The sequence below is a fragment of the Pleurodeles waltl genome, chromosome 4_2 (genome assembly GCF_031143425.1).
Source record: "Pleurodeles waltl isolate 20211129_DDA chromosome 4_2, aPleWal1.hap1.20221129, whole genome shotgun sequence".
In the NCBI taxonomy this organism is placed as follows: Eukaryota; Metazoa; Chordata; class Amphibia; order Caudata; family Salamandridae; genus Pleurodeles; species Pleurodeles waltl.
Window position 1 is genome coordinate 151,547,580 of NC_090443.1, and position 24,964 is coordinate 151,572,543.

Here is a 24,964-nt window from a genome sequence, read left to right on the forward strand (position 1 = left end):
AAGAACGTTGGAGAGATGTGGCAGCACTGCTGCCTACCCATTGTAATATTTTTGTAGGCAGAAGTCGGGTCCATGGCTACTAACCTTGCTTCGGGAAATGTTTGTAATAACTGTATTTACTCAATATATTTAAAGGCTCTCATTGTTTGATAATTTCCCATAGAAATAACTGTGAGACTGAGTTCAGTGCTTTTTCAACATCAAGCAAATTCATGCCAGTCTGACATCGCAGCATATTGGCTGCATCAAAGATGCAGTTGCCTTGTTAATGTGTACAGTATTGTCCAGACCAGGACTAAAACCATGTTCTTCCTTATTGAAAACTTTAGTTATACTTGAGATAATCTACAAGACAATACTATGGTGAACACACATGGCATAATTTGTTTCAGAGATATGGCCTGGTATGAATCACACTTGTACACCTGTTTTTTCGTTAAAAAAACACTGCGGTATTTGCTCATTTCCAAGAAGATGGTAGTGCATATTTGTAATCTACACCTTTTGGCTATCTTTGAAAGTATCAGGACTAAAATATGAGAAAATTTTTATTGAATTTAATTGGAATACAGCCCTCTACCACAAAGTAAAGCAGCAGAAAAGTCATAACTCCCTGCATGGTTTAATCTATTGTTACCTTGATTTCTAGCTTGATCTGCATGTCGATTGTCTAGCTAGGTTGCATTGTTAATTTGTATCTATGAGCACCACATATTGCTAACTGTCATTATCTTCTGTGTACAGTTTCTCGAACAGAGTCCTGAACTGTGCCAGTATATTATCAGGGTATCTTTGCAGATTACTTAATTTATTCTTGACCTACATTATTACTAATGCATTTTCCTCTCCCCCCGTCTATGCTAGAAGACGACCAACCGATTCTGCAAACTCTAACTCGTCTAAGTACCATAAAAAAGCCACTGCTTATTTCACTTCCAATTTCTGCCCTCATGGCTAGCAATTGTCTGTAGAAAAAAATATATATATATAATTTAAAAAAAATTATATTCTCATCATCTGTTGAGGATCGAATAACCTTAATCTATTCAATTGTTCAGTTTCTTTCCCTCTGTTTGTTGCTTTCTTCTCACCATAAATTGAATAGTACTAGCTCTGATAAACACCTTAAAGGCATTCCATACTCTGTGTAGTTTGCCAGTACCAAAATTTGTCTAGGAATTCCACCATGGATTTTGTCATACACCCTTGGAATCTGTATGTCAATAGTGATCAATCAAAACTCTGTCTAAGAAATGCTTATATGGAAACACAATTGGCTAATCTGACCTTTGTGGTCTGAAATAATCAAAGGGTCTGGTTGAATTTCAGCTTTAATATTCTTCTTGACAGAAATACCATATTGATGGAGGAATGTTTATAAGCCCAGTTCTTTTGGATTAACTAGTCTCCAAAAGTCTACCAAGCCAAAACCCTAACAAATCCTGTTTTGTTAGGTCTTACATTCGCTGTCTTGAAAAGTCACATTGTATTTAATATGTGGCCTTCAGGCAGTCCATAGGCTTCCTATTTGCTGGCTCCATCGTCGCTCTCATTCTTTCTGCATATTTGTCCATGGCATGTTCGCATCATGCTTCTTTCTGTGTTTAGCCCTTTCTGAGAGAATGGACCAATTACTACTATCCAACCACAGCTCCCATTTTAGGGACTGTTTTAGGGACTGTTTTAGGAACTACTTTTTTCTATGTTTTTGAGTACTTCACAGGAGCGCTCATGTTTTCAGTCGTTCCAAGCTTTGGTTCTGTAAACTGGCCTTTAAATCTTGTTCTTACCTGGTCACATTTCCTGTGCACTCAAAGACAGATCAAATGTCAGAGGCAGTTTGCTGAGGGCACCTGCTTACTTTTCTTTCTCTGACTTCAAAGTGAGTCGTTTTTGTTTTTTTGTTCATGTCCCGGTGTTATTTGCATGTTCCCAACCCCCTCCTGCTTCGCTGCTGACCCTGCCCCCCAATCCCACTCACCTCATTGCTGCTTGCCCCTTTTCGCTCCCCCTGTCGCTACTTGTATTTTTTTTAAATATATTTTCTTTCTTCTGGCGTTTCACTTCATCCACCCATTGCTGTTCAGAAAGCTTTATGTCCCATTCCTCTTGGATGAAGTCCAAAGCTTAAAATAAAACATGGGCTGTTTCTTGTGGTTGAGGAAATTGACTCTTTTCCATTGGGTTTTTCTGGAAGGCAGATTGTGTGCTTTTTGTGTGTTGGTTCGAAACTATGTGGCTGCTGTTGCTAATATTCCATAACGGTGCATCTTTCCAGGGAAGAACACTATTCCTGTACGTACCCTACAGTCTAGCCTACATCAGCGCAAATCTCATGCTCAATTTGACAAGATCCCTATTGCAGCAATTCACCATCAAGTAACGCTTAATAAGTCCCTTAAATTATACAATACAACTAATAAACAACATTCACATTTCCTGTACAATGAAGGATGAAAGTCAAATATCAGACGCTGATTCCTGGTGCGCCTCTTCATTTTTATTTCTCTGACTTCAAAGTGAGTGGATTTTTTTGGTTAAAGTCCCGATGTTGCTTGCCCGTCACTCAATCCCCTCCCACTTTGCTGCTTGAGCCCCTCCGCCCAATTGCTGCTTGCCCCCTCCCTCAATTGCTGCTTGCCCCCTCCCTCCATCATTGCTTGCTCCATCCCGCTCCCTTGTCATAGCTTGTTTTTTTAATATATTTTTTCTTCTACCTTACATAAAGTCAGTGCTTCAAATAAAACATGGGCTGTTTCTCGTGTTTGCAGAAATTGACTCCCTTCCATCAAGTTTTTCTTTAAGGCTAATTGTGTGGTTTTTGTCATTGTGGTTCGAAACTATGTGGCTGCTGTTGCTAAAATTACAAAACAGCGCATATCTCACTGGGAAACAACATTCCCGTGCTGTCTCTACAATCTAACCCACATCTATGCAAAGCTTATGCCTGGCTTGACAGGATGCCTATTGTAGTGATTCACCTCCACGTCCTGCTTAAGAAGCACTTTAAATTCTACAATATAATCAATATACAACATTCACATTTGCTATGCTTTCAAAGACAGAGGTCAAATATCAGACCCCCACCCATCATAAGAAAAAGCGATATGATGTGGTCACAGTTAGCTGCATCCTAGATCTTTTTTTTATTTACCTTCTCCCTACCTGCCTTAGTCCGCCCCTGTTTTCTTGTCCCACCCTCCTGGCAAAGTGCATGATATGGCCAGCTCTGATCGCGCCATATTGCTTTTTCTGCAACTTTCAACTATGCTGCTGTACCACGTCTAAAATACATTGAGAACGCCAATAGCTCTTGCGTTGCTGAAATCTACTGGCTTTGCCAATGCTTGTTATTGGATTTGTGGCTTTATTCATGCACCACAGTGCCTTACTATTTGCAGTATCTATTTTTGGATCCATTCTACAATTGAAGTCCCCAACAAGCCAATCTCTCCTTGCTGTTCTGTTAGATCCACGACCAGTTAGGTAGTCCAGTACTTATGGATTATCAGTATTTAAGCCATAAAAACCACTGACAGTTACTCAGTTAGTCTCTATTTGATTTTGTGTTATACCCCACGTGCCTTTTGAATCTGCTTTTATCTTCTTTAATTTAGTCTTTTCGCTTCCCAGGCTGAGTATTGCCACGCCTTTGTAGAAAAATGTAACTGTTTGTCAGGAAAAATCTTTATAAGCTATGCGTTTGTTAGGCAAATATTATCAAGTTTTGCATGTGTGCGGATTTTGTTGTATGTCTACATTTAAGGGCACTGTTCAAACCACTCCCAGTTAACAATACTTGTATCGTACTCCACGGTTTTCATTCTGATTGCTTTGTATGTCGTTGCGCCTTACCACGTCCACCCTGTATGCGCTGGTGTATAACCTGGACGAGACTGATAATGAACGAAGTTAGGTGCCTTTACTGGAGCCTTAATGGGCCCCCTTTCTCAGAAACTAATTAGCACCTCTCCTACTGATTTGTTCCATCTCCACTCTGTAGTCAACGCTTGAGTCGTCCACATCTTACCCCTGCTCAGTGTAAGACATTTTTTATCCACCCTGTATCCTCTGTAAGGAGCTCTGGAGGTTCTAAGCACTTGAACTGGGATTTTCAAATACTGTTGGCAAGTGCTATTAATATGAATTAAGCTGTAAATGGCTACGTTTTAAACGATTGCAATTGTGTTTATCATTAATAGACTTTTTTTTTATTGTGGCCCACTAGAGACTGGAAGGTTGTGAACCACGGAAATTCAACATTTATAATTTCTGAGGCTAGTTTCTTTTCTCTTTTCCGCCCTAGTGCTTTTCTGCCATCAGCTGAAAAATTGTATGCATCCTTGTGCTGGTCCCTTCAAGCAGTCCTGCTTACGAAAAGCCCGGCATGATTGAGCTGGTCCTGTACTGTCAGTCCTTTATGCAAAACTCCCTCTTTGCCCTGCGGTCTTTTATCAAGTTAAAATATTCTGTATCGCCTTTTAAAGCTTCTAGACCTCAGTCGCAAATTAAGAGGTTAACTACCCATCGCTTTGGTAAGAGTGGTCTTCAGTTCCTCCGGGAGTGAGGATTGTAAAGTGCAGACGAGCATTCCTGAATCTCAAATGAAAGTTGGTGGATAGTTCTAGATTTCCCCTTCAGAACACTGAGGCTTGATGTCACAAAGCGATTTTCAAGGGCAAATGCTTTCTTTTTCATTTTCTCTGTAGTTAGTAGTGATGGTTAGCGGGCAGGAAGATGGTCTGTGCTTGGTTTGCTATTTTGATTGGGTGTTGTGCTGGCAATTCTAGCTTGTGCAAGCGAAGTGTGAGCATAGATAATCATGCGCATGCTGGAATACTGTTATGCATTGTGTTATTGCTTTCTTTACTGCCCCGCAGAAGCTAATTGCAGTCCGTAAGATCGATGAAGCATGCTTGGAATGGCGGTAACCCCAGCATCGGTCAACCAGTTGGTGGTATCTTTCTTTTTTCGGTATAAACTGACTGTTGTTAACTTCAATACTTGTGTCCTCACAATGTGGTCCTCCACTGTTCTGTCTGTGGGAAAGTACGTTTCTTTTACCAGCTCTTCTCTTTTCCCCCAGAGGAATTTCCCTGCTATAATAAAAAAATATAGTTTTGTTTCTTTCCCTCTTGTATAAACTTAAGAGTCTGATATTTGTGACTTTAAAATACAAAGTAAAATTGGCAGTAAGGGTTGAGCAAATTTCTGCTATTTAGGCGGTGAAGTAAATTTCGTATTTTTTTTGTTTTTTTTTTTAACTTCAAAGGCTTACTTTCCTGGCACCTGCGAATAATTTCAGAGAAAGCATATTTCGTACAACTACACAACCGAGTCCTTTTTGTATAGTAATTGCTGCACATTATTTTATTTATATATATATATATATATATATATATATATATATATAGAGAGAGAGAGAGAGAGATAATGTGTGTGTATATATATATATATATATATGTACACATACATACACAACAGTGCTTGAAATGAAAAAACAGAAGTGGCGGTACTCTCCCTCTCAAAATAAGAGTACCGGTCAGTACCGGCCCATTTAAAGCTGTGTGTGTGTGTCATCTTGATGGTTTGATAAAGACTTTACCTTGCCAATGACAAAGGCTTTTTCTTTGTCCCATCTAGTACTACGACAACACCTATCCCGCAGTGAAGGAGCAGAAGGCATTCGAGAAGAACATTTTCAACAAAACTCACCGAACTGACAGTATGATTGTTTTGGGGTGTCATAAGGGGGTGTGGGCGGGACTGGGAAATTATTTCACTCAAACCAACAAGTTGTCTTTCCCAAGCCCCCATTAGCTTTGTATAAGTCAACGCCCTCATCCGTGAGCATCGAATGCGGTGTGATGCTCGCTAGGGAATACAAGCTGTTGGCAGGCAGTCTCATTGTGGGATTTACGAGGCCCTCTTGGCACATATAAATGCGGCGAAACATGCTGTACGACAGCCATTAGTGCAGGTAAATGAAATCTGGAGAGGTGACCGCTCTGCGTTTCTAACCTTCCCGTTATTGGTATTTGGTTATATGACATATACTACATTAGACATCTGTGCCTGTTCGGATTGGGGGGCGGGGGTCCCACTGTGCACTTGAGTCTCCTTAATTTTATGCATAATTGTTAGTTCTTTTGTTTAAAATAAATCTATAAAAACGTGGTCAGAATTGTAGGTTTACTAAGGTCCACTGCAGTCCTTTCTAATAACTGCTGTCTGTGGGTTGCATGTTCCTGATTTTAGCACTTAATAACTAATTTTATTACTGCAGTACAATGAATTGGATTATCTTTAGACGCTATAAATAAGTGTTATTACCCTGCTCATTTGGTCTTGTGTGCTTTTAGGGTATTGGCCCCAAACCTGTAATTTTCATCTTTTTAAAGGAGATATGAAGTAAACAAGCATTTGCAATGCAGTAGGTCTCATTTGCTTGAGTTAGAGCAATTGGCATTGTAAATGCATAACTGAACTTTCCATGCCACATAAATTGGACAACCCTACTGCATAATTTGGTCCTCTCTTCTACAAATTTCCAGCGGCCCTGCATATAACCAAAGAACTTCAGTTTACCTTATTTTTTTATCTTCAGCAAAAAAATAAAAATATTGCCACTATTTATCATATATTTTTATATTATTATTTTGCAGTGGTCACATTGTCGTAGGACCGGTACATGCTGAGTTATGGGCAAAAATGTTTTGAAAAATAAATCCCCTGTAAAGCATTATGGGACGAGTTTCCCCGAGTGCAGTGAATATTGTAGTATCGGCTTCCCCGCTGTGCAGGAGAGCAGCTTTGAGGATTTCAGTTTATTTTTTATTTTTAATTTTTCTTAAATGCTCCAGTTTGTATATTTTTCAACTGCTGAACTTGTAGGTAATTGGTAGTCAAGTTAAGCGCTCCTCAGTTCGAGTTTGTGCTGTATGAACCTCTTGAAAAAAAGAATGAAATAAAAGAACCCCCTCCAGCTTGCAGGCCTTGCGCGTAAGACACCACAAAGAAACAGCGGCATGCCCAAAACGAAGAAGAAACAACATACGGCCATGCAGCGTGAAGCGGCGAGGCAAAAGAAAAAGTATTGCGCCACACTAAGATATATGGACGATCATGCAATAAACCATGTAACAGGGTCAGTTTCCAAGGCGGTAACAAAGCAGTCTCAAGGTGGGAGAAAAGTAAAGCACTTACCTATGAAAAGAAGGGAATTTTGAAAGGCAGGCCAAGGAACAAATGAAAGTGATGGGCCTGATATGTGCATGGTGCGAGCCCACAGATGTAGAATACAATATGTAGAGAGACAGCGCATGTGCGCTGCCTAGGCTTCAACCTAGAAAGGAAACAAACACAAATGATGGACGGAATGCGGAACCAATCAAACATTCAACCCCCCCAGTCACAGATATGGGTTTAACCCATCAATTCTTTTACTCACCATGCCACCCCAGTTTGGACCCAGCCATATGCAAATCAGTCTTGACCCTGTTCCCCATGAGAACAGTCCAGCCCGAACTGCTAGGCCAGGTCCTCCCTAGACTGGAAACAAGCATCTTGAGACCGGTTTCAGGGTATCACCGTTCATTGCCTTCTGATCTGCCAATAAATCTCTGTCCTGACATGCATCATTTACTATTCCAATGGAAAAACCATCACAATTCCATAGCTATCTTTATCTATGCCCTGCACACAGTAATGGTTAAATACCCGAAGATGCTCTTAATCTTCCATCAGTTTAATTTGTTTAAGCCCCTATCCCCATAGATGCCAAGTCTGCATTGATTTTCTGTCCTTTCATTTATTTTATTTTTTCTTCAGGTGAAATTGCACTCTTGGAGGGATTAACTGTGGTGTACAAGAGTAGCATAGATTTATATTTCTATGTGATTGGCAGTTCCCATGAAAATGAGGTAAGTTGTTTTGTTTTCGGTTCGCTTTGATTTTTTTTATAACCTTACTATCTGTTTTTTGACAGTAAAGCATGAAGGTTGAGCCCTGGAGTAGCTGTCTCAACGTTGGAGAGGTATTCTCCTTTCTCTTGAATGACAGCAGGTGCATTAATATATGAATGTTTTCTGGCATCTTGTATGGGATTGCACCTTACTATTCCCAAAAAAATTCAGGTGTTTTTAACATGTCTTTACAAGGGACTGTGATTCTAGTTTCTATAATCCCAGGACTCTAGGCCAACTGTATGACCTCGCATTATAAATAAGCCTACTATGAGATCTCATCAGAGCTCACAAGAAACCTTGTGATCCCATCAAGGTATCTCTGGGGGAAACTGCGATATTGAAGTGTGCTTGCATTTATGTGGCGTTCAGATCCTGAGGAGGTGCCTGGACATATTTGTAGATGGGCAGAACGCAGCACTCTCCCTTCCAAGCACTCCTGAGTTTGTGTGTGTGTGTATATCATGCGGCTCAAGTTAAGTTGTGTTTTATATTGTGCTATTATCATGTTTTGTTGCTATGCCTTGGCTGGTAGTGAAGCAAAATGAGTGAGAGGTGGGGTGCTTAGACGTAGAATAATCTAGTTACATAGATTGTTTGTAAATGTGTGAATGCAGTGTGGCCTATGTTGGAAATAATTTGGTGTTGTGTGTTTAGGCAGAGGTTGCTTATGAGTTCATTGCCAAAGTGTGGTTGCACTTGTGCCCGCAATAGACCGACAGGAGAGTGAAAGTTAGTTTTAAATGTGTGCCTGGGCCTTCCAAACTTATGGTAATTAGTTCCAGTTTTGCGTGGGTGTGATCCTGCATTCTGTCATTAAGCCCTTCTTGCAGTGACTAGTGTTGCCGATGCACATTGTGCGAACATCTTAGGAACAACCAGGCTTTCACTGTATTCCTGATGATTCTTGTCCTTCTTGGGAGAGAAATCTGAATGTTTTTCATCAAGTCTAGCTGTAAGTTGCATGCTGTACGCATTCATTTCATGTAGTGTTGGCTTTGGAATCTTACAAGTTGATTTTTTTCTTTTTAAGAAGGATTTTTGGTTTTGTGGTGACTCATGGCACCTTCCCTGAAATTCACAATGTACTAGGAGACCGACCGCAAATAGTATTTTCACCATCTGGATCGGACCTGTTTCTTGTGCTCCATCATTGTTGCAAACTGAAAACATGAAGGATTTTGATGCTTGTCAACCAGGAATAGGAAGGCTGAAACAGCATTAAATATACCATAAAGAACCAGGACTGTGCCAAACAACAAGGAGCAGGCCATATGAAAATAACTTATGAGGGTTTGGACGGATATGGAAAATGCTCTGTTTAAACTTTGCTGCTTTTGCGATATCCCATTGCTTTGGTCTACCCACTTCTGGGTCTGTAACCTCTGCTAGGTCCGTAACCTCTGTGTTCGATGGCATATGTTGCTGCAGATACACATGTTTGGCACAGTCCGCTGCCTGGTGTTGGGCTCGGAGTATTACAAGTTGTTTTTCTTCGAAGAAGTCTTTTTGGTCACGGGACCGAAGGACTCCTCCCTCTTTGGCTCCATTGCGCATGGGCGTCGACTCCATCTTAGATTGTTTTTTTTCCGCTGTCGGGTTCGGACGTATTCCTTTTCGCTCCGTGTTTCGGTTCGGAAAGTTAGTCAGAATCTCGGAAGAAAGCGTCGGTATTGTTCCGTTCGGTATCGGGATAGTTAGGTACATCGACACCGATCATCGGAAGACTTTGGGGCAGTTTCGATCCCCCATCGGGGCCTGGTCGGCCCGACCGCGTGCGACATCGAAGCCGATGGAACGGACCCCGTTTCGTTTCTGCCCAAAATGTCACAGTAAGTATCCTTATACAGATCAGCACTTGGTCTGTAACTTGTGCTTGTCCCCCGAGCACAAGGAGGATACCTGTGAAGCCTGTCGAGCCTTCCGGTCCAGAAAAACACTCCGGGACCGAAGAGCCAGGCGTCACCAAATGGCGTCCACGTCGACAAAACAACGTTTCGACGACGAAGAGGAAACATTCTCGGTTCCGGAATCAGAATCCGGAGACTCCGACGTCGAACAACAGCAACAAACTGTGAGTAAGACGTCGAAAAGTAAATCCATCGACAAACCAAAAGCCCAGGGGACGCCACTGCCAACAGGCCATGGCTCGACCCATAAATCAGGCGACCCGTCGAAGGGGCCGAAAAAGGGCACGCCCATAGCGAAGACACCCGACTCCGGTCGAGGGACCGCCATGGAGCAACCTCGGAGCCGAGAAAGCGGCTCCGAGAGACAAAAACAAGATACCGGCACCGAAAGACATCGGCACCGAGAATCCGTGCCGAAAGGAACAAAAATACTGTCGGTGCCGAAACCGAAAAAACATTCTCTCTCGGCGCCGAAAAATACCACACCTTCATCCTACTCAGAGGAACAAGGACTAAGTGGTCAAATGCACAAATTTGGACAAGAGCTCCAAAGTGTAGAATCGGACTACACACAAAAGAGACTGTGCATCCAGCAAGATACAGGGAAGATATCAACCCTTCCCCCAATCATGAGGAAAAGAAAGATCGGACTTCCAAAGGATGACACACAACCACAAGCCAAAGTGGTTAGAAAAGTCACGCCTCCGCCCTCTCCTCCACAGGCATCGCCGGCACAAACACCGCCACAAATGCACTCACCAGCGCAAACTACCATAAGTCATGACGATCAGGATCAAGACGCTTGGGACCTGTATGACACCCCAGTGCCGGACAATGATCCCGAGTCATACCCCACAAAGCCGTCACCGCCAGAGGACAGTACCTCATACTCGCAACTGGTGGCTAGGGCTGCAGACTTCCACAATGTCCAACTGCATTCCGATCCTATAGAGGATGATTTCTTATTTAACACCCTCTCGGCTACACATAGCCAATATCAATGTCTCCCAATGCTACCAGGGATGTTACGGCACGCAAAACAAATTTTTGAGGAGCCCGTAAAATCAAGAGCCATCACCCCAAGGGTGGATAAGAAATACAAACCACCACCCACAGACCCAGTGTTTATTACTTCACAGTTACCACCCGACTCTGTGGTAGTAGGGGCAGCTCGCAAAAGAGCAAATTCACATACATCTGGCGACGCCCCACCTCCGGACAAAGAAAGCAGAAAATTTGACGCGGCAGGGAAAAGAGTGGCGTCACAGGCAGCCAACCAGTGGCGCATCGCAAATTCACAAGCGCTGCTGGCCAGATATGACCGCGCACACTGGGACGAGATGCAACTTCTCGTAGACCATCTTCCCCAGGAATACCAAAAAAGGGCGCAGCAAATAGTGGAAGAGGGACAAACGATCTCAAACAATCAAATCCGCTCATCACTAGACGCAGCCGATACTGCAGCAAGAACAGTCAACACTGCTGTCACCATAAGGAGACACGCTTGGCTACGCACTTCAGGCTTCAAACCTGAAATCCAGCAGGCTGTCCTTAATATGCCCTTCAACGAGAAACAACTGTTTGGCTCGGAAGTGGATACAGCCATTGAAAAACTTAAAAAGGACACAGACACGGCCAAAGCCATGGGCGCACTCTACTCCCCGCAGAGCAGAGGCACTTTCAGAAAAACTCCATTTAGAGGGGGGTTTCGTGGCCAACCCACAGACACCACCAGCCAACAATCAAGAACCACACCATATCAGGGTTCCTTCCAAAGGGGTGGTTTCAGGGGATATCGGGGGGGTCAATTCCCAAGGAGTAGGGGAAGATTCCAGACTCCAAAAACACCTCCACCTAAACAGTGACTTTCAAGTCACGCAACCCCTTCACTCAACACCAGTGGGGGGAAGACTAAGCCAATTCTACCAAGCTTGGCAACAGATTACAACAGACAATTGGGTATTAGCAATAATCCAACATGGCTATTGCATAGAATTCCACAACTTCCCACCAAACATCCCCCCCAAAACACGCAAAATGTCACAACATCATTTAGAACTTTTAGGACTAGAAGTTCAAGCACTACTGCAAAAGGATGCAATAGAATTAGTACCAGTACAACAAAAAAACACAGGAGTTTACTCCCTGTACTTTCTAATTCCAAAGAGAGACGAAACATTAAGACCAATATTAGATCTCAGGACACTAAATACCTACATCATATCGGACCATTTTCACATGGTCACACTACAAGACATCATTCCACTGCTCAAAAAGCAAGATTACATGACCACATTAGACCTAAAGGATGCGTACTTTCATATACCAATACACCCTTCTCACAGAAAGTACCTACGGTTCGTATTCAAAGGAATACATTACCAGTTCAAGGTGTTGCCATTCGGAATAACAACTGCACCAAGAGTGTTCACAAAATGTCTAGCAGTAGTAGCAGCACACATCAGGAGACAACAGATACATGTGTTCCCTTACCTAGACGACTGGCTAATCAAAACCAACACAGTAAAAAAATGCGCAAACGACACCACCTTTGTCATACAAACCCTTCACAAACTGGGGTTTTCCATCAACTACACAAAATCACACCTAGAACCGTGTCAAACACAACAATATCTAGGAGCAACCATCAACACATCAAAAGGAATTGCCACTCCAAGTCCACAAAGAGTGCAAGCATTCCACAAGCTAATAAGTGCTATGTTTCCAAACCAAAAGATACAAGCAAAACTTGTGCTAAAACTTCTAGGCATGATGTCATCATGCATAGCCATTGTCCCAAACGCAAGACTACACATGCGACCCTTACAACAGTGTCTAGCATCACAATGGTCACAGGCACAGGGTCAACTTCAAAATCTGGTGTTGGTAGACCGCCAAACATACCTCTCGCTTCTATGGTGGAACAGCAAAAATTTAAACAAAGGGCGGACATTTCAGGACCCAGTGCCTCAATACGTTATAACAACAGATGCTTCCATGACAGGGTGGGGAGCACACCTCAATCACCACAGCATTCAAGGACAATGGGATATACACGAAACAAAACTTCATATCAATTACCTAGAACTGTTGGCAGTATTTCTAGCGTTAAAAGCCTTCCAACCCATAATAACACACAAATACATTCTTGTCAAAACAGACAACATGACAACAATGTATTATCTAAACAAACAAGGAGGAACACACTCAACACAATTGTGCCTCCTAACACAAAAAATTTGGCAGTGGGCGATTTACAACAACATTCGCCTAATAGCACAATTTATTCCAGGAATACAAAACCAACTAGCAGACAACCTTTCGCGAGACCACCAACAAGTCCACGAATGGGAAATTCACCCCCAAGTTCTGAACAAGTACTTTCAAATTTGGGGAACACCCCAAATAGATTTGTTCGCAACAAGAGAAAACTCAAAATGCCAAAACTTCGCATCCAGGTACCCACACCGCGAATCACAAGGCAATGCTCTATGGATGAATTGGTCAGGGATATTTGCGTACGCTTTTCCCCCTCTCCCTCTCCTTCCATATCTAGTAAACAAGTTGAGTCAAAACCAACTCAAACTCATACTGATAGCACCCACATGGGCAAGACAACCTTGGTATACAACTCTACTAGACCTTTCACTAGTACCGCATGTCAAACTACCCAACAGGCCAGATCTGTTAACACAACACAAACAACAGATCAGACATCCAAACCCAGCATCATTGAATCTGGCAATTTGGCTCCTGAAATCCTAGAATTTGGACACTTGGACCTCACACAAGAATGCATGGAGGTCATAAAACAAGCTAGAAAACCTTCCACTAGACACTGCTATGCATCTAAGTGGAAAAGATTTGTTTACTACTGCCATGCCAATCAAATACAACCAGTACATGCCTCTACTAAAGACATAGTAGGATACTTACTACATTTGCAAAAAGCGAATCTCGCTTTTTCATCTATAAAAATACACCTCGCAGCTATATCTGCTTACCTACAAACTACTCATTCATCGTCTCTATTTAGAATACCAGTTATTAAAGCATTCATGGAAGGGCTAAAAAGAATTATACCACCAAGAACACCACCAGTTCCTTCATGGAACCTTAACATCGTCTTAACAAGACTCATGGGTCCCCCTTTCGAACCCATGCATTCCTGTGAAATGCAATATCTAACCTGGAAGGTCGCATTTCTCATTGCAATTACATCCCTCAGAAGAGTAAGTGAAATACAGGCATTTACCATACAAGAACCATTTATTCAAATACACAACAATAAAATAGTTCTAAGAACAAATCCTAAATTTCTGCCAAAAGTAATCTCACCATTCCATTTAAATCAAACAGTAGAATTGCCAGTGTTCTTCCCACAACCAAATTCTGTGGCTGAAAGGGCACTACATACATTGGACATCAAAAGAGCACTAATGTATTACATTGACAGAACAAAGCTAATCAGGAAAACAAAACAACTGTTCATAGCTTTTCAAAAACCACACATAGGAAATCCAATCTCTAAACAAGGCATTGCTAGATGGATAGTCAGGTGCATTCAAACATGCTATCTTAAAGCCAAAAGAGAATTGCCTATTACACCAAAGGCACACTCAACCAGAAAGAAAGGTGCTACAATGGCCTTTCTAGGAAACATTCCTATGAGCGAAATATGTAAGGCTGCAACCTGGTCTACGCCTCATACGTTTACTAAACACTACTGTGTAGACGTACTAAATGCACAACAAGCTACAGTGGGCCAAGCTGTACTAAGAACATTATTCCAAACTACTTCAACTCCTACAGGCTAAACCACCGCTTTTAGGGGAGGTAACTGCTTTACAGTCTATGCCAAACATGTGTATCTGCAGCAACATATGCCATCGAACTGAAAATGTCACTTACCCAGTGTACATCTGTTCGTGGCATTAGTCGCTGCAGATTCACATGTACCCTCCCACCTCCCCGGGAAGCCTGTAGCCGTTTAGAAGTAGATCATAAACCTTAAACATCTGAACATTTGTAAATAATTTTTAGAAACTCTTATCATACATACATATTCACTCCATTGCATGGGCACTATTTATACCAAACAACTCCATCCTCACCCTCTGCGGGGAAAACAATCTAAGATGGAGTCGACGCCCATGCGCAATGGAGCCAAAGAGGGAGGAGTCCTTCGGTCCCGTGACCAAAAAGACTTCTTCGAAGAAAAACAACTTGTAATACTCCGAGCCCAACACCAGGCAGCGGACTGTGCCAAACATGTGAATCTGCAGCGACTAATGCCACGAACAGATGTACACTGGGTAAGTGACATTTTCATTACCAAGCAACTCCGATAAGACTGGCGGTTAAGTGCTGAACGCCTTTTGTTTTAAGAAGACTATCTGGCACCAACAGGACGCATGGTGGTTTTTGTACTAGAAGATGAAGGGCCAGAAATCTGAGTCTGTGTCTTGAGCGAGCCAAGGACGTCAAGAGGTTTGGAAAAGGTCACAAAAGGAGCAGAGTGCCATTCCTTTGTGGCCGAAATATGACTCTGGAATAGGTGTGGATCTCCAGGGCCCCTTATGAAAACTCTCTCTAAACAAAGACCACACAGATTCCTAACCCTGCGAATTTTTCCAAGTGCCAGACAGGATCTGGAAAGTTAACGGTGGCTCTGTCCCACCTCGTAGTGCGTCAACTAGCCCTTCAAGCTTTTTAAACAGTACCTAAAGGCAAGGTTTTCCTAATTCACACTGACAATATTACCCCAATATACTATGCACTGAAACTGAAGGGGTCGGTGTCTGGGGTCGGGGGGGTGGGGGTGCTCCAAGCACCTATTACACTTATTTTCATGGTCCCATCAACTCTAGCACTCTGCTATTAGAGAAGTTTATTTATCCACACTCACGATTTCACCTACATCCTGACCGGTTCCGTCAACATCAACAACCTTTAATGCATCTGAGCCTCAAGTTGCTCAATCGTGATTTGGCATGTGAGGTCCTAGGATTCAGATACTTGGAGCTACCAGAGGAATGCTTTCAAATCATAAAAGGAGCTACCAAACCTACCACTACCTTCTTACTTTTACATTCACCAAATTCAGCCTTTATCAGCTGCGATCAAGCATGTTACTTGCCATACTTAGGGCAATTCTACTCTTTACTATACAAGTACACTTAGTGGAAATAGCTGTGCACTGGCAAAACAAAAAATACTGATCCCTATTTAAAGTTCCTGTCATTAAAGCTTTCATGGAAGGGCTTGAGAGAGTAACCCCTCTAATAGTTCCTCCGGTTTTCTCTTGGAGTCTTAGCATTGTCTTCATGAGGCTTTGGGGGGTACCTTTTTAAAGCAGAGCACGCATGTCCACTGCGGTTTCTCTCATGGAAGGGAGTTTTCCTGTTGCTTTCGCCTCTCTTGGATGAGTGAGCTTCAATCTTTCATTGTTGAAGAACCACTTATGCAGATACATAGGTAAGCTTATACTGCGCACACACAGTATTTTCTTGCTATGGTATTGCCATTTCTTGTCAATCTGTTTATAGAGTTACCCTTTTTCTCAAATCCTCAATCTGTAGCAGAAAAGGCATTACACGAGTACAATAGACAAAAAGGCCCTCAGGAAAACACAAAACTTGTTTGTTGTATTTCAGTCATTTTATGACTGGCTTTTTTTTTATTTTTATTTTATATAACTTAGCAGCCCTCCAAAGCTTGTTTGGCAAGGTAGATTTTCAAATGCATCTAGATAGGATACCTCTGATTTTGGTGTAATCTAAGTGTGGCACATTTGGGCACATTCCTTTCTCAAAAAGGAAGCCATAAAGGCATTGCTAGGATATTCCATAAGCAGATATTTATAAGACTACCAAGTGGTCTTATATCCACACATTCAGTAAGCAATGTTGTGTGGATGTTCCAGATGAGGTGTTATTTGGTCAACGAGTAATAAAAACTGTGTTCCTGCCTCTTCTTCCTCAGGTCTCAAGTCTGCATTAGGTGTTAGGAAACTGCCTTTTAGTGTGTGTGCAGTCTGTGTTCTACAGTTGCACATGATGTAAGCTGAAATAGGAATCTGATAGAGACTTCTAGTTGCAGGTTTGTTACCTTTGAATTTCCCCCAGGTGTCAGGCTGGATCGGGAGATTTTCGTGAACAGTACACCTGTGAGCTGTTAGGTTTCATCAATCCGCTCTGCGTAGAACATTGTCCGTATAATGTGATTCCGATATAGGTGCCACCCCGGCGCACAGACGTATGTTCTTATTTCCATGCCAGCAAGCGCTGATCCGAAGAGAACTACCCCAATTTTTTTTTTCTTTTTTTACTTTTTGTCAATTTCTTTCAAGTGTTCTACTCCTGGTGCGTCTTGGATGTCACCCAGAATGACCTTTTTGAAGCCGTGTGGATCTTATAAGGTGTGGTCCATGACCGATCCGCACCTCATGTGTCTTTGGTGCCGGGAGCGTGACCATGACCCGCTTCCGGCAAGTTGTGCTCAGAGAGTTGGGCCATGCATCCAAAGGCATTGAGGGAGCAGTCCCTAAAGCTGATTGCGGTCCTACGCTCGAGTCTGCAAGTCGAGATCTCGGTCAAGAGGAAGGTCCAGGGATCGGTCGCAGAGTCCTCCATCGTCGTCCCATTCCAAGACCCTGGACGATTGGGTAAGTCAAGGCAGGAGAAGAAATCTTGTTGGCTGATGAGACAAGGGAGCATCAATATTCTAGGCCTCTCTGTGGAGCCAGTGCTGGCTCTGCCCACCCCACCCCACCCCACCCCACCCTTGAGTTTCTGGGAGCCTGAGCACCCACTGCCCAACTCAGTTTTATAAGTCCATGCGCTTGTTTTTGGGCATTCAGAGGCAGCTGGAGCGCCTTCGGGGCCTGCTGAGTTAGAAGGGACTTCTTGAGGTGTTGTGCCAGCATTGAGGGGCACCCATGTATCCAGTACTGGCTCCAGACCAGCATCTGTTGTACCACCCCAACCTTCCCTGCACTGGTCCCGACACTCTCGGCACTGTCTACACCCCATTGTAATCCCAGACACAGAGCTGGATGGGCCTCGTATGATGCCGATTACAACGCTGGCAAGGGCCTTGCCTCCTAGGTCAGATCCTGAGCCCTTTTCTTTTGGATTAAGTTTTGTGGATGAATGGTAATGGTCGCTGGATCCTTATGAATACCAGCTCCAGGAAGACAAACCTATGGACTGGAGTTAAAGACTTGGGTGAAGCCAGTGGACTGGACAGTTCTCCGGATACTGAATTTCTCCCCCTACCGTGGCTGCGGAGGAGGGAGTTTCTTACTCTATTGTGGTGAGGAATGCGGCTGAGGTCCTGGACCTTGAGTTGCCCTCACTGGCCATCAGGACTAATCTCCTGACAGAGGTGCTACAACCGGGAGTTTCCTCCTCAAAAACCCCTGTTCCTGTTTAATGAGGCCCTTACGGATGCCCTACTGGGTACCTGGTCCAAACGTAGTACAGGGGTTCCTTGACCTCATGGATTAGGTGGGCAGCAGTCTGGACAGTCCGCTGCCCCCCTTCTGCAGTAATCTTCAAACCTTCCTAGTCTGACTATTCCTTCCCTACCAAGGGCCAGTTGACAGTAGGATTCACCATCAACTGCTCCTCTGGCAATCAATCACGTCACAGGTGCGTTTTGCAGATAGTCCGAAGTGGCTACTCCCTCCCCTTCGAGACTACCCCTCCATCCATGCCGACATCCTATGACTGGATGATGGAGGATCACTTGTCCCTTCTCCACAAGGAAGTTATGGCTCTCTGGGCCAAGGGAAGTATAAAGAGTGTTCCTATGCCAGAAGTAGATCATAGTTCTTATTCCCTCTACTTTCTGGTCCGCCCTATCCTAGATCTTCGGTTCCTCAGTCTCTTCCTGAAGAAGGAGAACTTCAAGATGCTTACTTTGGCACAGATCCTAACTGCCCTGGACCCAGGAGACTGAATGTTGGTCTCGCAAGACGTTTATTTCCATATCCCTATCCTGCCTGCCCACAGGTTTTAATTGCTGCGATTAACGGTAGGCCACAAGCACTTTCAGTTCGTGTTCCTCTTTGGCCTTACAAGTGCCCCTCGGGCATTCACCAAGGTGATAGCGGTGGTTGAAGCTCATTTGCGGAGATCTGGGGTTTCAGTCTTCCCCATATCTCGATGACTGGCTGTTAAAGGCAGGCTTGCCCCAAGCTTTCGTCTCCCACCTCCAGACTGTGGCGGACCTCTTGCATTCACAGGGGTTCACTATAAATGTGACAAAGACACACCTTACTCGCTCTGACGCTCCCTTTCATTATAGCTGTTCTGGAAACTGTGCCGTTTCAGGCCTATCTTCCCGATCCGCGAGTCCAGGATATTCAGGCTATGATACTGATATTTGAGCCACTGTCCTGAATTTCAGTGCGAATGACTGAGCCTTTTGGGCCTCATGATCGCCTGCATCCGGCTGGTGACACATGCGAGGTGGCATATGCAGGCTTTCCAGTGGGACCTGAAATTCCAGTAGAAGCAGCCTCGGGGGAATATCCCCAACAAGGCTCAGATCTCGAAGGGAACTGCAAAAGATTTGTAGTGGTGGTTAAGTAATCTCAGTTGGGCCAGAGGCAGATCCTCTCCCTTCCCCAACCAGATCTGACAGTAGTGACGGATGCATAACTCCTGGGATGGGGCGGCTATCTGGGAGAGGTGGAGATCAGGGACTTTTGGTCTCCAGTGGAGTCTGGACTCAATGTCAACCAACAGCGGCTCCTCGCGATCCGGCTACCATTAAAAGCATTTCTTCCATCTTTCAAGGGAAAGATGGTGCAAGTGTTAACAGGCAACACAATCTATGTGGTACTGCAACAAGCGGGCAGAATCATGAACCTTTTGTCAAGAGGCTTTGGATATGGCTGGTATAGCAGGGCATATCCCTGGTCGTTCAACATCTGGTGGAATGTCTGAACACCAGAACAGACGAACTCAGCCTAAAACTGCTATCTGATCATAAATGGCGTCTCCATCCAGAGGTGGTGCAAGGTCTCTTTCAGCACCACCTCCTGATGGAGACACCATTCGTTAGATCTGTTCGCCTCTGCCGAGAACGCGCAGTCAGGAGTTTTGCTCATTGGAGTATCCAAGGTGGCAGTTGCTCGAGGACACTTCATCTTGAGTGGGACTCGGGCCTCCTGTACACCTCTCCGCCCGTACCACTTCTGCCCAGAATTCTCAAGAAGATCAAGAACAATCAGGCCCAAGTCATCCTTGTGGCTCCAGACTGGGCATGAAGAGTCTGGTATCCTGAGTTTCTGAGCATGGCCGTCAATTCTCTGATCAGACTGTCTCTTCAGGAGGGTCTTATGTCGCAGCAGCAGGGAAGGGTTCTGTACCCGCACCTGTCCATTCTTCACCTTCTTGTGTTAAGATTGAGCGGCAACAGTTGACAGAGTTTGACTTTCCTCCGGAAGACTGTAACGTAATCTTGGCAGTCAGGTATCCTGTTTCCCAAAACGGTATGTGCACAGCCAAGTCTGTTGACCCACTTTTTGCCAGCCTTGCTCTGAGGGCCTGTTGTTTATCCTTTTCCTAGCCCAGCAGGGCTCTGCTATGGGCACTCTTAAAAGTTATTGGTCTAATTCTGCTTTTTTGAGATTTCCTGACCGACCTTCTTTAAGGGCCCTTGGCTCCTCCTTCAAACTAAAACCATTTATAACATTCCGGGCCCAGCACTACATTTCAGGAGTGTTCACAGCATGTGAATCTACAGCCACAAATACTTCACACTGAGTGTTACAGCTAAGTAATTATTTCAGGTTCATATATGTACGAAGTGGCAATCTTTTTTTTTTTCTTGCATGTTGTGATTATCTGGGGTGCGAGTCTTGAGTGCAGCATTATCTTCTGTGAAAATCTGTGTAGCCTTATTTGGATGAAGGATGGCACCTTGCCATAGGTGGGCATTTAGTTAATGCAGAGTTGTGAATGATGAGGTTCATTCATGGGTAAGTAAACCAGTAGATCGCTTCTAGGACAGATTATATTTGGTCACGTAGACAGATGTTCACAAGTCTTGCTTCTGTGTTGCAAATGCTTTGCATTTGCTGACATACAAAGGGCCCTCAGTTTGAGTCAGTTTAACTAGTCAACACAAGGCAAGAAGAGGGAGATGGTAGCCTCAAGGTCTGTGCTAGACTTATTTACGTGGGAAAACTCATCCTAGACTTCTCATGGTTTAGAAGGTTCTTGTGATTGTTCTTTTGGGAAGACCAGGGATAGACTGAAGTCTAAGTTTCCCTCTTTTTCTTTTGTCGACATGCAGGTGGTGCACAGTTTCTGGGCCAGATGGTGAGGTAGACCTTTTTTGATTAGTTGAGTTGTAGGTGTTCAGAGGTAGTGTCAAAGTCCTCACTTTCTGATGGATACTCCTACCTGCAGATTCCTCACAATCTGCAGGCGTCAGACTGGTGCCCGAATACTTGATAGCAATAAGCTTGTCAATACAGGGCGCTGGACTCGGTGCCAGAAGTCATATTAGATGACATCACCAAGGTCATAAAGCAACTTCTCCAACGCATCAACATCCATTCCTTTTTTTTCCCACCTCCGACATGCGGATCTGAATCTTCACTCCAAGTGATTTATTTACCAAATTAAAAAAAAAAGCACAGTACATGGTCTCCTCCACAGACAGCTGGGTTCAAACCCTGTAGGGACTTTGAGGGACAGATGTCCATTATGGACCTCCATGCTTTCTGTCTGTGGTGCCTGGGCTCAGCCTAAGAATCAAAGACCTGCTGCTCGTGCTTCAGCATGAATCCCTAGGACATCAAAGAGCGGGAGGCCAAACTCTTCGTGGCCTGAGCCAAGGATGAACACAGACACCAAAAGCATTCCCAGCACTGTTTCTATTTTCCATCTTCATCATCGGCTAAGAAGAGGAAGGAGAAGAAGCCTTCTAGAGGCAAGTCTCCTTGTTGCTCTCTTGTCACCCACAGGACCTTTGTCCTCAGAACTGGAGCTTGTCGACTTGAGGGGAACTTTGAAGGGACGTGTCTCAGTTGAGGTGGAACTTTCAGCTGCATTACACGTTTCCCCTCATACCCTTGATTCCTCAAGTTCAAACGATGATTCGCCAAGACTGGGCCCAAAGTCATGCTCATTGTCCAGGATTGACTAAGAGAGGGAGTGGTGTACGGACCTCCTGTGCTTCTCCACATGTCCCCCGCATTGCATACCACTCAAGCCAAACATTCTCTGAGTCGGGGGCTAATAGTTGTGCACCCCAACCTTTGAGGCCACCACCTACATTCTTTGATAGTGTGCAAGGACAACTGAGCTCCTTTTCAGCTTCCACTGGAGTTGGTAGATGTCATCTTGTCTGCAAGTCGCCCATCTAAGTCTATTTATTCTGGCATCTTTGTTGCATGGTGTGCAAACAATGGTGTGGATCCCTTGCAGACCAAAGTGCTGCAATTTCCCTTTGTTGGAAATGGCCCTTTTTGCTGGGTTTTCCCTAAACTTTTCACCTTCTTCCTCCCCTTTTTTCTAAATTTGTTTTTGCTGGTTTATTATCTCTGCACACTTTACCATTGCAGATCAGTGCTGAAGTGCAGGTGCTCCCTATGTACATTGTACTGGTGATAGGTTTATCAATGATTGGCGTATTTGATTTACTAGTAAGTCCCTAGTAAAGTGCACTAGAGGTGCCCAAGGCCTGTAAATCAAATGCTGCTAGTGGACCTGCAGCACTGATTGTGCCACCGACATGAGTAGCCCTGTAAACATGTCTCCGACCTGCCACTGCAGTGTCTGGTTGTGCAGTTTCAAACTGTCAATTCGACCTGGCAAATTTATTCACTTGCCAGGCCCAAACCTTCAGTTTTACTATATGTAAGGCACCCCTAAGGCAGGCCCTAGCTAGCCCTATATACAGTGTTCAGTGTATTTAGAAGGTGGGGCATGTACTGCTGTGTTTTACATGTCCTAACAGTGAAATACTGCCAAATTCGTTTTTCACTATTGCAAGACGGATCTCTCTCTAGGTTAACATGGGGACTGCCTTTAAATAACCTTTAAGTGCTGTTTCCCTTTCGGAGCAGATAGAGATATGGAGTTTGAGGTCTCTGGTATTCACAATTAAAAAAACACATCTTTTTGTAAAGTTGGTTTTTGAATTGTCTGTTTGAAAATGCCACTTTTAGAAAGTGGGCATTTTCTTGCTTAAATCTGTGCCTTTGCCTGCTTGTGTATTCCACGTCTGGGTCAGACGGACAGTTGGGCTATTTGTGAATCTCGACTAGACAGTGACACAAAGGAAGCTGGGGTATAGCCTGATGGGCCATTTGGGCTAGAGTGGAGGGAGGAGTGGTCACTTACGCTTGAAAGGGTTGTGCCTGCCCTCACACAGTGCAGTCTCTGACCCCCTGGTGTGTGTCTGGGGCCAGGCTTGGGCAAGGCAGGATCTTGTCACCAGCAGAGACTTTCCTTTGAAGTTTTCCTACTTCAAAGGCAGAAATTGGTATATGTAGTAGACCAAAACGGAAGACTTTTTGAGCCAAGGAGAAGAGCTGGAGGAGGAGTACTGCCCCTTTGCTGTGTGTGCTTTGCTGGGTTGGCCAACAGTTGTTGCTTCTGCCTAAGAGGGCAAGGACTGGGCTTTGCTGGGTATCCTGCTTGAGAAGTTTCTCCAAGGGCTTGGAGTAGAGCTTGCCTCCTGTTGGAAGTCTCAAGGACATCAAAGACTTCAGCTTCATCTGCTTTCAACACTGGAAACTGTGTGTTTTGTGCTTCAACAGAAGAACAACCACTATGATGCTGTGAACGTCGTCGCTGACTGCACTGTGACCTCACAACACCAGACGGAGCCGTGCGCCACGTTGCACCGTAACCCTGGTCTCACCGACGACGCCGTCACCGAGCTGCCGCTTGCACCGTGACCTGTGTGCCCGCACTCCGCATCAACTTGCTCACACCGCAGCATTGGCATCACAGACGACGACGCACCACGCTGACACAGACGTGCTGCGTGGCCTTTGAACACTGCCTGTGAGGTACACGAAGGACCGTCCCATCCCACACCGCAGACCTGGTCCGATGCCAGCACCGTTGACTGCAGTGTTGTCCACAGAGCCCATGCCCCACTGCTGCCTTGGGCCTATCGATGACAGCACTTCAGCAACGCCGCTGCTGCCTGCACTGTGACCTAGAGACTTCGCAGTGCTTCACACCGCAGCCCTTATCTCACCGCCGCCCCAGAATGCCATCACCTAGCCGCTGCCTGCTCTGTGACCTGTGGGCACCGCATTCCGTATCATCCCGCTTTGCATTGCAGCCCCGACTCTATCCACGACAGAAGTCCTGACTTCATCATCAGCCTGGAGTTTGATCTGCAACACTTGTAACTTCAAGGGCCCACCAACACCTGCAACGCCGTACTCCAGATCTCATCGCGCGCATCATGATGCCCTGCATTTGCAAGGTACTTTTTTCAGGTCTTCCCGACCTCATAGCTGGCTTGCGACGCCATGGCCAACCTGAACTGTTGGATTTATTGTTCACTACGCCATGATAGCCTCAGACTGAGCTACTGACTTCAATGAACTGTATTTTTAAGTGAATTTTTGCATAATTCAGATCTTTAATTTTGTATGTCGGATTTTTCTCGTTTTGGTCTTGTTTTACACACATAAATATTGGCTATCTTTTTAAAACTGGTGTGGTGTCCTTTCGTAGATTTTTCACTGTATTACTGTGTTACGTGCAAATGTTTTACACATTGCTTCTGAGATAGGCCTGCCTGCTTGTGCCAAGCTACCAAGGGGATGAGCAGGGGTTATCTGAGCTTGGAATCTCCCTTATCCAGAACAGAGTGAGAGTCCCTACTTGGACAGGCTACAAGCCAACTGCCAACTAGAGACCCCATTTCTAACTCCCTTGCTTAGAGTAGATGTGCCATTGGCACAGTGAAGAGTTATGGAGCCACTTTTTCTGCTTTCATGTCTGCCGGAAAAGCAATCCCTGTTTTAAATCCCCTGTTGTCATGCGTTTTCTTAAGGTTCTGGCCAGCCTTTTTCCGCAGTGGGACTTAAATCTGGTTCTC

At 44.4% G+C, this 24,964-nt stretch overlaps 1 protein-coding gene across 3 annotated transcripts in view; it reads left to right on the forward strand.

Moving 5' to 3' along the window:
* COPZ1 (COPI coat complex subunit zeta 1) overlaps window positions 1-24,964 on the forward strand; it is a 156,286-nt gene that overhangs the window by 97,756 nt on the left and 33,566 nt on the right. For all 3 annotated transcript variants that reach the window (XM_069231012.1, XM_069231013.1, XM_069231011.1), the window contains 2 exons: window positions 5,644-5,725; window positions 7,831-7,922. In XM_069231012.1, coding sequence (XP_069087113.1) covers window positions 5,644-5,725; window positions 7,831-7,922 — 174 coding nt within the window. The remainder of the gene's footprint in view (window positions 1-5,643; window positions 5,726-7,830; window positions 7,923-24,964) is intronic.